The sequence below is a fragment of the Cnephaeus nilssonii genome (genome assembly GCF_951640355.1).
Source record: "Cnephaeus nilssonii genome assembly, chromosome: 9".
NCBI lineage: Eukaryota > Metazoa > Chordata > Mammalia > Chiroptera > Vespertilionidae > Cnephaeus > Cnephaeus nilssonii.
This window is the reverse complement of record NC_137080.1, coordinates 71,684,916-71,702,532: the sequence shown is the minus strand read 5'-3', so window position 1 is coordinate 71,702,532 and position 17,617 is coordinate 71,684,916. Positions and strand designations below refer to the sequence as shown.

General features: G+C 36.3%; 1 protein-coding gene across 1 annotated transcript in view; it reads right to left on the bottom strand.

Moving 5' to 3' along the window:
- KHDRBS2 (KH RNA binding domain containing, signal transduction associated 2) overlaps nt 1-17,617 on the bottom strand; it is a 520,521-nt gene that overhangs the window by 333,559 nt on the left and 169,345 nt on the right. The window contains exon 3 of the mRNA XM_079781604.1: nt 14,270-14,386. Coding sequence (XP_079637730.1) covers nt 14,270-14,386 — 117 coding nt within the window. The remainder of the gene's footprint in view (nt 1-14,269; nt 14,387-17,617) is intronic.

Below are 17,617 nucleotides of genomic sequence, written 5' to 3'. Positions count from 1 at the left end.
CAAAAGTTTTCTTTATCTTGATTGTGGTGATACAAATATAATTATGTATGCCTGTATGCCTATATACTTTAAAGTGGTAGATCTTCATATATGTAAGTTATCCCCTAATACAAGTGAGGCAATAAAAAATAAAAAATAAAAAAGATCTGGCCCTGGTGATTTAATAAAATCAATGGTTAGAGGAAAAATATCTGCACTAAATTTACATTTTTGGCTTATAATTTTAGTAATATTTTATAGCAATGTAGAAGAAAGGTTGAATCCTTGATCAATTTTCTAACCTATAAAACTACATAGGGATGAAGAAGTGAGAAAAACTATCCTCCTGAAAAGGAAACTGGGCTCTCCAAACAGGAAGATTTCCCCGAGGAGCCCAGGCTGCTCCTAGTCTTCACCTGAGGATGGAGCTAGAGTTGCCAAGTGGTTACCTCACTGCTCTGCATGTGTTAGCACTAAATGCAGACAGCAGCCAAACCCCAAGGCACGGGCTGCTGACAAAGGCAGCCCAGCACGGGGTGCGCTTTCCCCCTTTTCCATCCAGGGTACGCACTATCTATGAAACAGAGGAGACATTTTCATAAATAAGTTATACTACTTAATTGTATAGAGGCCAGATCATGTTGAAGACTCATGGTCAACTCAACCTTCTATAGTGAGTGGGTAATTTTATGTTTAATTTAAAATAACATGCATCAATTTCCTATTTATGTACCTTGGGTGTAATAGTTTAAGTAACATCAAGAGAAAACCTAGTAAAGTCTATCTCTTCTAATGTTATGGTTCCTTGATATGAATCTGCTAGTTAAAGTAAAATTTTCATGAAAGTGGTTGGTCTTCATATTTATTTTCTTTCTTACATCTAATAATTAAATATTTCTCAGCAATTTCCCAGTGATCACAAGCAAATTACAGTCTCTTCGTCTGCTATACATTTTTGCTATAAAAATGAATGAATTAAACTAATGTCTTTGCTTCTCTGCCAACTTTAACTGTATAATCCAACATACTATGTGCCTGTGGATGTGTATGATTTGGAAACACATGTCATAGTTCTGATCAACTGAACAGAAACTAACAACCATACAGTCTCCTCATAATATTAAGGGTTGCTCAAGTTTAATTACTGTGTCCCAGATTATTATGTTAAAGCCAAGGAGGTTAAAAAAACAAACAAACAAACAAAAATCCACAAAAATGTAGTTTTGCTTTTCTCATATTATGAAATAGTCTTTAAGAAATAAGATAATCAGCCTGGCAGAAGTGGCTCAGTGGTTGAGTGTCGACCTATGAACCAGGAGGTCCCTGTTGGATTCTCGGCCAGGGAACATCACATGCCTGGGTTGCAGGCTCGATCCCCAGTAGGGGGCATGCAGGAGGCAGCCGATCAATGATTCTCACTCATCATTGATGTTTCTATCTCTCTCTCCCTCTCCCTTCCTCTCTGAAATCAATAAATGATATTTTTAAGAAAAAGATAATTATAAGAAAAGGTTACACATTCTTTCATTTTTTATAATACAATTTTTATTAAATATATTTTTATTAATTTCAGAGAGAAAGGGAGAGGGATAGAAACATCAATGATGAGAGAGAATCATTGATTGGCTGCCTCCTACACACCCCCCTACAGGGAACTGCACCCACAATCCAGGCATTTGCTCTGACCAGGAATCAAACTGTGACCTCCTGGTTCATAGGTTGACACTCAACCACTGAGCCACACCAATCAGGCAATACTAATTTTTTTAAGAATAGTTAATTTATTTTTAGAGAGAGAAGAAGGGAGAGGGAGAGAGAAACAGAAACAGCCATGTGGCTGCCTCCCCTACTGGGGATGGAGCCCACAAGGCAGGCATGTGCCCTAGACCAGGAATTGAACCAGTGACCTTCTGGTGCATGGAACAACGCCTACCCAACTGAGCCACACTGGCCAGGGCACCACATACTTTCTTTTATATTATTATTATTATTATTATTATTATTATTATTAAATAAAGTATGAATAAAACTTTTCAATCTGAAATGTATAGAACTGCAATCCTGAAAATATTAACTCGAGATGAGGTAGGATATGTCTATTCAGTTGACTGCTTACTATCTTATTTTTTATTGTTTATGCTACTGGATTTATCAGGGAGACTATTGACTTAGATGAGTTTTATTTAAGTAAATATGATATTGGTGGTGCTGCTGAAGAAATAAAAATCACTCACATATTCTAGTAATATTCAATAAGACAGAAATGAGAGTTATTCAGTATTCAAACACTGGAAAATTATGCAGGTTTTAAATTACTTTAGCTTTAAGTTATTTTAAAGGTAGATAGGTGAAAAGAAAAAAAATCAAGAAAGACTGGGAAAGACATTCCATAAAAGTGCCAAATGATAGAAATAAAATATTTTTCAAAACATGCAAAACTTATAAGAGGAAACAGTAAGCCTGTTATAGAGAAAAAGGAAGCAGCAAATAGAACTTAGGAATGTGAACATTAAAGCGTTTGAAGACATTCCAAATTCTCTAGATCAAAGACTACATTTTGCTTGCCTCTTTTTTGTTATTGTTATTAATCCTCACCTGAGAATATGTTTTCCTGATTTTAGAGAGAATGGAAGGGTGTTGGAGAGACAGAAAAAGAGAAACATCGACATGAGAGAGACACATTGATTGGCTCCGTCTGCCTGCACACTGGCCAGGGCCAGCGACTGAGCCTGCAATTGAGGTAAGTGCTCTTGACCAGAATCAAACCCATGACCCTCCAGTCCATGGGCTGATGCTGTAGCCACTGAGCAAACCAGATAGGGCTGTTTGCTTCTTCTTTTAAATCCCATAGTAATGCTAGAATTGAAGATGTTCATTATATACCTATGAAGTCTACGTGGTTTCTGATATTTAGATATTGATTAAAAATACATAAAAGTGTTTTCTGTATTGACATTTGATATGCTCCCAGACAAATTAAGTGCTGTTGACAAGAAGTATTGGACAATTGTGGGCACAGTTCGCAGAGAATGCCTTGTGAATGCATTCCTGGAAGAGTAAAAACATCGTCCTGGCTGCAAAAAGTCAAGTGGGCTAATCAATTGTGTTCATAGCAAAATATGTAAAATTTCATTTGTATCCTGAGCATTTCATTTTCCTCATTTTGACTTCACTCTTAGTGAACAAATATTCACAGAAAGCAGAAGTGAACTTGGTAATGTTATTATTCATTAGATTGAGGAGCTGGTCATTCCTTTGTCTTCCTGTGGGCTCTGTTAAGCATCACTACCTGTAGCCTGAATACAATTCTCTCTCCTTTTTATCAACATTGTCAAGTGCTCAAACAATTCTCAAGTACTCATGACAACTCTACTTAGCTGAGGAGTGATTCAGATATTAATGGTAGTTTGGAGAATTATCACACATTGTCAAATAAAACACTACCAAACAGCACTTTGCTTTGAACATATATTTAACTCATATGTTTTAAGACCACATGCCATAATTTCAACCAAGCTTATTAATAGTGTTAATACATAAAATAAAATATTAAAGTTATATATATATATATCTGAAAAAACTGCCATTAAACTTTTAAATGACTGGTGAAATAAAGTTATAAGGAGAAAACAGAATACAAAATCAAATAAACATCACTACAACTAATGAAATCCAGAATCCAAATTAGTGCTGATAGTGCACTTGAGTTAAGTGCAGGATTTTCTCTTTAGCAATTTCACTCTGGGCCCATTATCCTCTTAACTACCCAAATGCTAGTATCTCTAAATTCCCCAAGCTGCACTAGAATAAGTTGTCCAAGTTTCTCTTCAAAGAACATAGCTTATATTGGGGTCAAGTTTCAACAATTTAAAGCAAACCTTTAATGGCATCTTTCTAAAAACATACATAGCAACAACAACTTTTCCAACAAAGGCTTTTCTAAGATATTACATAACATTATTATTTAACTTTTTAGATAACCATCCTCACTTGGTTTGACATTGAAATTACTCATAAAATTTAAAAAATGTGTTGTGTCTTATGAGCATAATATTTAGGAAATATTTCTTTGTAATACCCAATTCTATTAGAGTAATGATATATTTAGATGGGCCAATTGCTTTGGTTACTATATATGTGAGCAAAGCAAAGATAGGATCCAAGGTAAAAAAATAAAGCAAATATTATTAATATTCTTAAATATGTAATGAGAGAGAAAAGCCACTACATATGTAATATATGTAGGACTAAATGACATAAAATATAGTAATCTACACTAATAGAAGAGCAATATGCAAACTGACCATCACTTTGCAACACCCACCAGCCAATCAGGAGTGAGTATGCAAATTAACCTGCCAAAGATGGCAGCGGCCCTGCCACCAAGCTGCTCAGGGCCTCTGGGCAGCACACATGCAGGCGCAGAGCAGCCAGGCAGGGCAGGACGCTTGCTATGAGGGGGAGGGGGATGGAGGGAGCTATAGGAGCGTCGCTCCGGCTGGAGCGAAGACTGAAGTCTCGGGCCGCAGCAAAGATAGAAGGCTGCTGCCAGAGCGCAGGCCTGGGTCCCGGGTGCACGAGGAAAACCGGTGTCGGCAGGCAGGGGAAGGAACGCCTATTGCATGAATCTTCATGCAACGGGCCTCTAGTACTATATAAATGTATATCACTAAATTGAATCACCATAAGATTCTGTTTAAAAATTCTTCCCTTATATAGGAAACTGGTAAAAAATAAGTAATTGCAATGGGTCTAGATATTGTAGGTAATATTGATGGCCCATGTACTGTATAACTTAATACATATCTAAATGTTGCTATCTATAAGAAATATAAGTAATGACTTATAAAGCAACAAATTTAGTTCATATCCTCAGCACAAAAATGCCATATGGTTCTTTTTTTGGCTAAGACACATCTTTAAAAATCCAACTTGGTAAAAAAGAGGGACTAAGAAAAAGAAAACATTCTGTCTCAATCATGGTTTGGTGCTTTCTATATGGTGCAATTTACTTCCCTTCTGGGATCCATCTAGCATCCCTGATAAATGCAGGAGCTCTTGCTTTTTTAGGCTGTAGTAAAATTAAGAAGCCTTACAAAGAAATTGGAATTACCTACCCAATTAACCTTGAGTCATGTGACATTAAACCAGACATTCAAATATGCAATACTTTTTAACTAGAATGTTCTATCGTGGGGGTTGGGGGGTCTATGTCTCATAAAATGCCTGTACTAAGAAGAAATTGTTGAATTAACTTTCTTGGAAGCCATCTCTCTTACTGTCAACTCTGAAATAAAACTTTGTCAGGTGCTTCGATCATTTGATTTGTGAACAGGCATAAATAAATTGAAAATAAGCTGTAAGTTATAGGACAATAACACAAAACATAAAAAACACAAATCCAAACAAAACCCCAGACATTATCTAAGTCTTTAGTAATTGCCATGTCAGGGCAATAGAAATGCAAGAGAAAGGATCAAGTATTTGGAAAGTCACTAATGTTGAGAAGAATATATATATATATATATATATATATATATATATATATATATATATCCTATATAAGAGTAATATGCAAATTGACCATCACTCCAACACACAAGATGGCCGCCCCATGTGGTCAGAGATGGCTGCCCCCATGTGGACACAAGATGGCCGCCACAAGATAACCAGCAGGGGAGGGAAGTTGTGGGCAATCAGGCCAGCAGGGGAGGGCAGTTGGGAAGGACCAGGCCTGAAAGGGAGGACAGTTGGGGGCGCTCAAGCCTGCAGGGGAGGGCAGTTAGGGGTGACCAGGCCAGCAGAGGAGGGCATTTGGGGGTGACTAGGCTTGCAAGGGAGGGCAGTTGGGGGGCACCCAGGCCTGCAGGAGAGGACAGTTTGGGGGGACCCAGGCCTACAAGGGAGGGCATTTTGGGGACCCAGGCCTGCAGGGGAGGGCAGTTGTGGGGGACCAGGCCTGCAGGGGAGGGCTGTTGGGAGTTACCAGGCCAGCAGGAGAGGGCAGTTAGGGGTGACCAGGCCTACAGGGGAGGGCAGATGGGGGGAACAAGATCTGCAGGGGAGAGCAGTAGGGGGGAATAAGATCTGCAGGGGAGGGCAGTTGGGGGAGACCAGTTCTGCAGGTGAGGGAAATTAGGGGCGACCAGGCTGGCAAGGGAGGGCAGTTAGGGGTGACCGAGCCAGTAGAGGAGGGCAGTTGGGGGAGACTAGGCCTGCAGGGAAGGCAGTTGGGGGCGACCAGGCTTGCAAGGGAGGGCAGTTAGGGGTGACCAGGCCAACAGGGGAGGGCAGTTAGGGGCAATTGGCCCTCAGGGGAGCAGTTAGGCATCAATCAGGTTGGCAGGGGAGTGGTTAGGGGGTGATCAGGCTGGTAGGCAGAAGTGGTTAGGGGCAATCAGGAAGGCAGGCAGACAAGTGGTTGGGAGCCAGCAGTCCTGGATTGTGAGAGGCAGTTGGACATCTCTTGAGGTCTCCCAGATTGGATAGGGTACAGGCTGGGCTGAGGGACACCCCTCCACCGCCCCCCCGGTGCATGAATTTCGTGCACCAGGCCTCTAGTGTGTGTGTGTGTGTGTGTGTGTGTGTGTGTGTGTGTGTATATATATATATATATATATATATATATATATATATATATAGTAGGAATGTGCTCCAGTTATCTAGTGTTAGATAAACATGCCAAACTTAGTTACCTAAAATAACCATTTTATTATTGTGTGTGAATTCTGTGGGTAAGGGATTTAGACAGAGTACAATGGAGATAACTCCAATCTGCTCCCTGAACCTGGAGCTGCAGACAGGAAGATTCAAGAAGTTGGTGATCACTCAAATGACTAAAGGCTGATAACATCTGGAGAGCTCTTTACTTGCATGTGTAGTGCCTGGACTGGGGTGACTCAAAGACTGGGCTCAACTGGGACTTTCCACTGGTACATATACAAGGCCTCTTCATGAACTCTGACCTCCTCCCAGGGGACAGCTCAGAATTGTCAGAATCCCTGCAAGGCAGCTTAGAGCGCCAAAACTGTTCTTGCAAATGAGGCAGAAGGTGCACTGTCTTCCAGCCTAAGCTTAGAAATCATGAAGCAACACCTCCTCTGCAGTTGTTATAAGCAAGTCGCTGAAACATCCAGATTTAAGGGGAAGAGAATTAGACATTACTTATCTACCTTTAAGTGAAAGTCAAAGAATTTGCAGCCATCTTTCAAACTGTCACAGAATGTAAAATTTAAATATTTCCAAGACATATCTGGCCTCTTTATAGATTGGTTATATCTCAATTGAATTTTGGTTGTAATATTTTGGGTGAACAACAGGAAAAAAACAGATAGGCTTCCTCTTAAAAAAAATCCATTATAATTCTGATTTATATAATGTGAAATGTTTAGCAATTTCTCTGTTTTCTTATATTGTATTTTAATAGCTTAATAAATAAAAATTCCCAACAACATGATGTGAGATAGCTTGATTCTGTGATTCTCTTATTTCATGCCTTGTAGGAAACAAGGGTACAGCCCAAATAACAAATGACAATGGTGAATAAACTACTGTACTAGTAACACTAAATATTATATTTTTGTATATAATCCTTGGTGTATGGATGAGACATAAATTCTAAAAAGTTTCCAAAAGCAGGTCTTAGCTACAAAAATTAAAATAAATTTTTCTAGCTGTGAATAAAATCTGACTAGAGAAAATGCAGGAGGCAGTGAGGAGGTGAAAAGGGATATAGAGGTGATAAACAGTGATGGGAAAATAAAATTAAAATTAAATTAAATATTAAAGTTCTTCAGCTAAAAGATAAACAAAATAAAATAACTTTGATTCCCAATACATAAAACATTGCTACTTCATGCTCTGTCATTAAAGCTTATGAAGAACTGAGCATGAGTAGATTTATGACTGCTAGTCTTTTCAAAAGTCAAAGCACATTATAGTGAATGACTCTCTATTAAATGGTTGAAGATGCTAATGTGAAAAATTATTCCTCACTAATATCATGATATATTTCACTCTTCAACACAAACTTAACTATTTTGATGGTTTGGTCACTTGGAATCCAAATATATCATAGGTTAAAATAATCTTGTATTGGTTCACCATGGAAACACAGGTTTCAGTGTGTCCTCACAAAATATACAAATATTTATAACAAAATGTTGCTAATGACATCTGCTACTGTTCAAGTGGACTATGTTACTGTAATTTCTCAGAATTCAGATAAGAGAAACAGAAGAATACAGTAAAAACAAAAACAAAAGTAAACCCTCTACCTACCTGTAATTTATGATACACTCGTTGTTCTTCACAAATTCAAGTGATAGTCAAGCACAATATAGTATTATGCTTATTTCTCTGTCTCTGTTTGGAAGCCAAGATGAGCGAGGCAGAAATCTTGAGACAGAAATGTTGTTGATCTACTGGACAGATTATCAGGGACACCACTAAAATTAAAATCAGAGTGTCTAGGCTCTTGATTTTGTGGGATTACAAATTGCTTTGTTGTTGGGGATATTAAAGAGCTGAAACAGGAGTCTATGTAACCAATCCCAGCCTGAATGAGAAGCAGTGAGCGCGGCCTCACCCCTCGGGATCTGAGAGACTGCCATGCTGTTTGATGTGAGGCATAGCCCAGAAGCCAAATGAGATAGGATGTCTGGTGCGGGGTTCACACTCCCATTGCCCAACAGGCAGCCGCATTACTTTGAAGATTTTTAGCTGATTTTATTTTTGATGAAAATCAATCTTGCCATGGAATCAGAAAGGATTTACTCTAGTTGCCATCACCAAATACATGACATGTTATGAAATAGAAACTGCACTTGTTATTAGCATATCAAAGAGAGAAAGACTTGCCTGGAGAATTATCACACATTGTCAAATAAAACACTACCAAACAGCACTTTGCTTTGAACATATATTTAACTCATATGTTTTAAGACCACATGCCATAATTTCAACCAAGCTTATTAATAGTGTGCCAAAACATCTTTCATTACAAAAACACTTTATTTGCAACGTGGCCATTTGTGATTCCCATTTAAGAACAATAGATCAGCATGCAAGAAATACGATTTCATGATTTTCTGCTATTTCCTCATTCTTACCTGGGAATGTTCAGCCCTTCTCTGATTTTCTCTAATCTCTCTAACCCTTTTCCTTGGATATAATATGTTTGTTTCTCACTCTTTTCAAAGATAAGACTGTAGGCAGACCAGCGTGGCTCAGTGGTTGAGCATTGACCTATGAACCAGAAGGTCACAGTTTGATTCAGGTCAAGGGCACATGCCAGGATTGTGGCTTGGTCCCAGTTAGGAGGCATGCAAGAAACAGCTGATAGATAATTCTTTCTCATCACTGAGGTTTCTATCTCTCTCTCCCTTTCCTTTCTTCTCTGAAGTCAATAAAAATATATTTTGAAAAAAAGATTAAGACTGTAGAACCACTATTTCCTCTCTTCTTCTTCACCATCTTTGCATCCATATCACTAAAAATAGCAAATCTATCTGAAGCTAAAGTCAGTTACCCCTGAAGAATCCTCAGAAGCTGCTGCTAGAGAAGCCGGCAGATGTGTGGTTATTTAGAACCAGCTGGCCATATGGTGCATAAGGAGCTTAGACTTTAAAGACATTTCTGAACTGCCAGTTAAATTCCTCAGGTATTTTCAAATACTGCAAACATATTGTATATTTTACTTTCTAGATGTTCTAAGATACCTTTTATCAACCCAAATGAAAATTTAGCTTCTTTTCAAGAATTCCTAGATGGTTTTAGGTTGAACAGGTGGAGTTCACATATTCTGGGAATATAAGGTATGATTTTGCTACTGGTGTTATCCTGGATACTACTACATTTTATTTCATTTTTGTTTTCTTTCTTTGCATGTAGAGTTATTCGCTAGGTATAACAAACTAAAAGGAAATGTTTACCCATCACTGCCAAAAACAAAAATCATGAATAAAAACATTCAACTTGTTATAATCTTACTACACCAGAACACTAGAACTATTTTCTATATTATGCAGTTAATTTTATGATGATCTTGTAACAAATCTTAAACTTCGTATTTTTCTAAAGATTAAGAAGTCTTATTAGACCTATAAAAACAAAACCAAATAAGTTTATCCTTCTTTCACCTACTAATTCAAATAATTGATAATTTCTTCCTTTTTCAAAACAAAGTGTTAACCAGATCGGGCCATTTAATTAAGTTCTGTGAGGGCTTGAGTCATGCCTAATTCTTATTTTCTATACAGCATAATATTTATCTACAGTTGTGCACATAGCAAATATGTAAGAAATATTTTTGCACAGTTATTTTGTCCTGGCTTAGACAATTATCCAAATATCTCCTTCATGGTAAAGATCAAATTTATGGCATACATTGTGTAGCATGCCAGCAGTATACCCAGCACAGAAAAGCATCTGCATATTTCCTAGAAAGGTGAGTTAAGGCACTAATTATAAGCAAGGCTATTAATCCAGTTAGTCTGCAAAGGTATCTGACTATGGGGCTTCAGTGAAGGCTGCTGACCGAGACTTTGCCTGCAGGGGCACAAGGAGCACCTGGTATGCTTCAGTGAGTCATTTGTTGATGGATGGATGGATGGATGGATGGATGGATGGATGGATGGATGGATATGTATTTATTGAATACAATTCTGAAAAACAGACTAGCAGTGTGTATTGAGCTCCTTAATGCCTGGTGATATAATCTTCAAACAAACACCACTAACTTATGTAGGCTTGAGCTACCAAGCACCATTCAATTTATACAAGCTGCTTTTCATTTCCTTTTTCAATGAGTTTTGCCTTTGAACAAACAAAAAACAAAAAGAGGAGGTATCCTTTAATCTCAAGACTTACATGATTCATATTGTGTTCATTGAGGCCCTAAAAGTTGGCAAAGATATTTCTCTAAATCTTTCTAGCTCTCACTTTTAATATCTTGGTTTATTCTCCCTCTCTCTATGTGGCATTTATATTTACTTTATATATGGGTAAATATATATCATATATGTAGTTGAATATATATGTATTCCACTCATATACATACATATGCATACACCTTCTTAAATACATACATGTATACATATAATGGCATGAGATCACAAAAGGGAAGGAAAGTCTGAAGACTAAGCCCTGGGTTTGCAGGGCTGGAAGAGGAAGAGGAGCCAGTCACGAGGACTGAGGAAAAAACTATAAAGAATGTATGAGCGTTAACTGATTGTAAATAACCCTTTCAGTGAGTTTTGCTATAAAGGTGAGCAAAGAAATAAGGTGGTAGCTAAATGGGAATAAACATAGTTATAAACAAAGATATGACTATAATTGTCATAATAGTTACACAGATGTGGTTACGGATGAAAATACAGATTCTCCCTTAGAGTCTTTGCACCTGGAATTCTGTCTCTCATTTCTGATTTTTCTATGACTGGTTCCTTTTCATTATGCAGAGTCCTACTTGATCATTGTATCAAAATATTGTTCCCACCACAAGTAACCTCTTTTCTTTTATTTTAATCCTATATCATAAAAGGCTAATATGCAAATCAATTGAACGGTGGAACAACCAGTCACTATGATGTGCATGGACCACGAGGGGGCAGATGCTCAACGCAGGAGCTGCCCCCTGGTGGTCAGTGCGCTCCCACAAGGGGAGCGCCGCTCAGCCAGAAGCCGAGCTCACAGCTGGCGAACTCAGTGGTGGTGGCAGGAGCCTCTCTTGCCTCTGTGGCAGCGCTAAGGACCTCTCAGGGGATGTCCGCCTGCCTGCTTAGGCCCACTCCCCACCAGCAGTGGGACATCCCCTGAGTGGTCGCAGACTGCAAGAGGGCACAGGCTGGGCTGAGGGCCCTCTTCCACTCCCCCCTCCCCAGTGCAAGAGTTGTGCACTGGGCCTCTAGTCCATAATAATGATCAATGCCTGAAAGTATAAAATGTGTTTATTCACTTCTTTACTGTCTGCATCTCCCACTGGAATGTAAGCTCCAAGACAAAAAACATTTTTGTCCCATTTTTACCTGTCAACTAGAATGGTGAATGGCACATAGTATGTCCAGTAACTACTTCAATTAATGCATAAATATATGCCTGTGTGGCTGTGTATATACATAAACACATACACACTTCCAGTGCAAAATCCATTGAGTTTTACGTATAAGTAAGAAAAAGAAAATCATCTAAAATATTCCCGCCTGTTCAGGCCATGTTGCAGAGAAGCAAATATCAGCATAATAATATAAAATTTACCAATGATTATTTTTTTATTTTAAAGTGTTTACTAAGGTAAACTTTTACATACCCCATGTGTGTACTTTTATCTCAGCTGTGTGTCCAACACACTTTGCAGTTAATGTCTTATCTATATTCTAAAGAAATGTATTTTATAGTGTAATACATTATTATTATTATTGCTACTGTTATCATTCAATGTTTTTATTTTGTAAAAAAACAATAAAAATACACAAAGCATAGCCAACCGTGATGAACCACCAAAAAATAATCAATGCAAAATGGGACCTTAAATAACGGGTAATATCTGTAATTTAAACTTAATAGAAATTTAATAGAAGCATATTCGCTTCATGCTAAATTTTTAAATATTCATGCCGGTACCTAATATACTCACAGGGAAAAGGCATCCAATTTAAAACTTTATGAACAGGAAAAAATGTCCAAGTATATATATGTAAAATATATGTGAGTAAAAAATATACACCCATCTGCATGAAAACCTCTGGGTTGGCAAAAATGACTGGGACATTTCTCTGGCCAGTGGAAACTTACAGTTTAAGGAGAAAAACAGAAAATGTCAGTAAAATGTACGACACGAAAATAGAGTAGTTGTCCTGTTATAGTTATTCAGGAAAGCCCTACTGGGGAGATGATATCTGATCTGAATCTTGAAGAATTTGTTACAGATCGAAAACACACAATACCAAGTTTATATTGTAAGAGTGTGAGGTATCTGGAGAAAATATAACAAAAAAATATCGAAGAATATACAGCAAACAGATATAGATTTTGGTGTCATTCTGTCCTCACCATTCTGTCCTCACCTATAGAAAATCTAAATAGGTTTTTGGAGGAGGATAAAAGCTTATAACTGGGGTTACCACTTCTTAAATACTTTTATTATTTCTTCTACACGTACTCAGAGAAACTACAGGCAGGAGAATTGACAAGAATGTAGTTACTTTTGCAATTATATACTGTATAGAGTAATCAAAAGTTACTTAAAAATGAGAGACTAGTAAGAAGCATCCCTTTTGAAATTTATGGAGTGGACTATCGATCCTTTCAAACACAGCACTCATTTGGAGAGTCTGCCTCAAACTTTGCTTTGTCTCTCATTGATCAAAATATAGACTTATTACAATTAAGGTAACATACATAACGTATGCAACATGCACCAGTTCTGGGATATTTCTCATTATAAATTCCTTCATTTAAGATGTTCCATTAATAGTTAGAAGACAAAATTCCTAAGCAGTTATCTAAGTAATATCCATAGTCACAAAAAATATATTAACATTTTATTTTCCATAACATAACAAATTAGAAAAGTATGGCTTAGTCAAATGATAATACCATAAAACATCCACCATTTCTCAATGAATTTTAAATGATCCTTTAGGAATACATCCCTAGGAATACTTCTTTTCCAAAGTGTTGACACACGGACAATTGCTATCAATTTATAAAATGGAGAAATGATAAAGTTCAGATGTGCAATAAATCATTTCAAACATCAAAGTTGATATATTTCTTAGGCTATTGTTCTTGTGGGGTCAGGTAAGTTGTTTAATATCATTGAAACATTTTTTAAAAAGTGGAACTCTCTTGGATTGGGAGATAAGTATATAAAATTGCCTCAGGTAAAAAGATCAAAGTGAAATAGAGCAGAGAGATAAAATGAATGTGATTAGGTGACACAGTGGAAGAAAGAAAAGGGATCTGATCAGGGAATTAAAGAAAATAAGTATACACATATAGAAACATCCCCCAGAAGATTCTCAAAAAATAAAAAAAATAAAAATTTGATTATAACCTACACCAAGGATTAGAAAGAATAAAAATACAGAATTACATATTCTGAAAAAAAAAGGCTGGTAATTTGTTTTTATGTAAATAGAGGACATATCTGAAAGGCAACATAGTGGAACCAGGAGGTGAAACTCATAGGAAATGATGGGAGAACCATTGAGATGTGTTTGTAAATTTGGTCATCAGTGGTACGGGTAATCTCCTGTATGTGTTAAATATCAAATTCAGAGTTCGGTACCTTTGCTTTGTCTCTCATTGATCCTTTGCCCAGGATAGACATTTTAGCACCTGTTTCTTCCTGTAGCCTCTTCAAGGAGTTTCCTCTTGGTCCAAGCAATTTCCCCACAAAATTGAACTAGGAAACAAAATCAATAGAATGGTGGTTTAAGGCACAGAAGAAGAAGAATTTGCACCAAGAATAATTAAGGGATTATGGGTATTTCAAACTTCACCATTGAGAAGAGAGTTATGCTATACACATATACACCACACCACACACACACACACACACACACACACACACACACACACATATACATGCACACACAAAAAAATCTATTTCGGACCTCTAATCTGGTGTCTATTTTAAAAGGGATGCCCCTTCCTAAATGAATTCCAAATTAGTAATATGCTAAACTTATCATTTACTATATCAAATAAATAACACACTTATTTAAGAAAGTAGGGAGAAGTACTATGTTTTAAAAAGTTTCTAAAAGCATTTTTTACTAATCACACTTGAAATAAATGATTTTAACATGTCTATGCACTTTCAAAATTTCAAAAGTTAATCTTTAAAATTGATGTTTAAAACAAAACTTGATATTAATGTTTGTTAAGCATTGTCCTTTATATTCTATTGCAAATTTCATGATGGATAGAAAAAGAGATTCAAATTTTCTTCAGTCTTACATTCTCTATGTTAAAGAATTGATTTTAGGATCAGCAAATAAAGGATTTGGATGCATAAAGAAAAGTTTAAACACTGCAGATGGAGCAGATATACAAAACAGTTTTTCTAAGTGGAACAGTCTGGGGTGGTCTATTCAATTTGTTTATTCATCCTGAAACATGGTTAAAAACAAGTGAACTAAGAGCACTTATCAGAGTATGTTGTTATCTAGTAAAAGGAATATTATCAAACCAAATCACTAGGATAATCAGTAACTGATTTAAGAAATACACAAGGCTTAAAATGTTTAAAAAATAAGTTGGGGCATAAAGGACAAGATAAATAAAATTAACTAAGTGCCTTCTAAATCGAAAATTTTCCACAGTAAGAAATATCCTTAAAGGTGAGAAAATAATGCATTTCCACTACTTTCAAGGTAAAAAAAAAAAGGGGGGGGGGATGTCTGCTCGCACTACATCTATTCAATACTGTACTGGAGTATGGATTGTGTGCCTAGAGGCAAATAGATAAACTGAACAGTATAAAGTTCAGACAGACCACACGTAAATGGTCAACTGATTTTCAACAGAGGTGCCAAAGCAATAAATTTGAAAAGCAGAGTGTTTTTACCTAGTGGTGCTACAACAATTGGATACAAAAAACAAAAACAAAAAATGTATGCCTTACTTCACATCTAGGCAAAGCTTATTTTGAGATCTATCATAGATCTAAACGTAAAAGCCAAAATTATAAAGATTCTAGGGAGAAAGCATACAAGAATGTCATTGCAAACTTAAGCTGGGAAATGTTACCTAACTGGAAAGCAAAGAGCACTCACTACGGCTTTTGCTGACCCAAAAACCATTAAAAAGTCAAATAGACAAGCCACAGATGGAGAGAAAATACTCCTCGTGCATACATCTGAAAAATTACTAGTATCTAGAATCTATAAAGAACTCCAACAAGTTGATAATTGAACACAAACATGCACATCAGAATTGCTGGAACAACAAAAAAAAAAAAGGCCAAATGTTGATGAGAATGTGGAACTCCTGGAGCAATCACTGTTGGCAGTTAAAAATGACACAACTAACTACTTTGGAAAGAAGTTGGCAGTTATTTATTAATTTAAACAGAAAGCTCCACTATGACCCAGTAATTCTATACATAAGTATTTAACCAAGAGAAATAAATGCATATGTTCACAAAATGACTTGCACAAGAATATATTTGACATTTTATTCACCATCCCTTTTAAATTGATAAACCAATGCCCATCCAAGAACATTAGATCAATAAGTTAATGAACAAACAGAAAAGAAATAGCCACTGATTGATACAAAGCATGAATGTAACATGTCACCAACATTTATGTTCAATGAAAGAGCCAGATATGAAAGAGTATCTCATGTTAGATTCCATTAATACAAAATGTTAGAGGCAAAAATAATACACATTGTGAGAATTCATAAGAGTGGCTGCCCATTGAGAAGTAAAGTTGGGTTGAACTGGCTGGAAAGTAGTATGAAGGAATGTCTGAGGTGATGAAACTGTTCTCTATTTCATTGAAGGTATAGTACATTTTTGTCAAAATCTCATCAAGCTCCACACTTACTTATCACCTGTGCATTTCTCTGTATGTAAACAGTACCTCAATTAGGAATGGAGAAAAAACAAATTAGAAAGTTGAAAGCTCATATAAATATTTTCAATATATATCATAATGAAATGTCCTACCATGAAATACTAGTCCCAAACAGTTGTATAAAGGAATATCACTAGACCTGTAGGAAATACATTATTCCAATCTATGTAGACTATTTCAGAGAAAGAAGTAGGGAAATTGCCCTAACTCACTTCAGGAGGCCAGCATAACCTTGATACCAAAACCAAATCAGAAGAGGGAATTTATAGGCCAAATCCACTCATGAAACAAAACCTATTCAACAAAACAGTAGCATAACCAAGGCCTGTTGTATACACAAAAAACAAAACAAAACAAAACACACACACACAAAAACATGATGTTGGAGTTGTCTTTATCATAGATAGGTATACAGGTAGTTTAAGATTTATAAACCCCAATTGCAATTTCCTCATTAAGAAATTAATGGAAAAAAGGTTAACATTTTATTTGAACAGAAAAATACTTTAATAAAATCCAATCGTTATAAAAAACATCATTTTCAAAATGAGCAAAAGTTTCCTTTACCTAAAAAAAGGTTTCTACTGAAAACCAGTAAAATAGTATACTTAATTAGTAAAATAATATCAGAAACAGTAAAGATTCATCTTCTTGGTGTTCTACTCATCGTTGATCAAATCACGGAATAAAGTAAATGTTATTAGTGTTTGGAAGTAAAAAAACAAGTACCATTTATGGTTTATATAATTAAGTACATAAAAAGCTTTAAGTAATTACAGAATTAGTCAAGTAGTTTAGCAAGGTGTTTTATACAAAGTCAATATAAAAAATTCAAGTGTATACCAAAACATATCATTAGCAAAAAAATTAAGGATGTTATCTAGGACAGCAGTAAAAAGTGAAAATAGACTTCCTAAGAATAAATTTAATTATGTATGTTCACACCCTTTATGGAGATTATCTAAAATATAGAAAATATGTTAATAAAGCCATCTAATGAATATAAATAAATTGAGATAGGTCATGCTCATGAAATGGAAACCTCACTA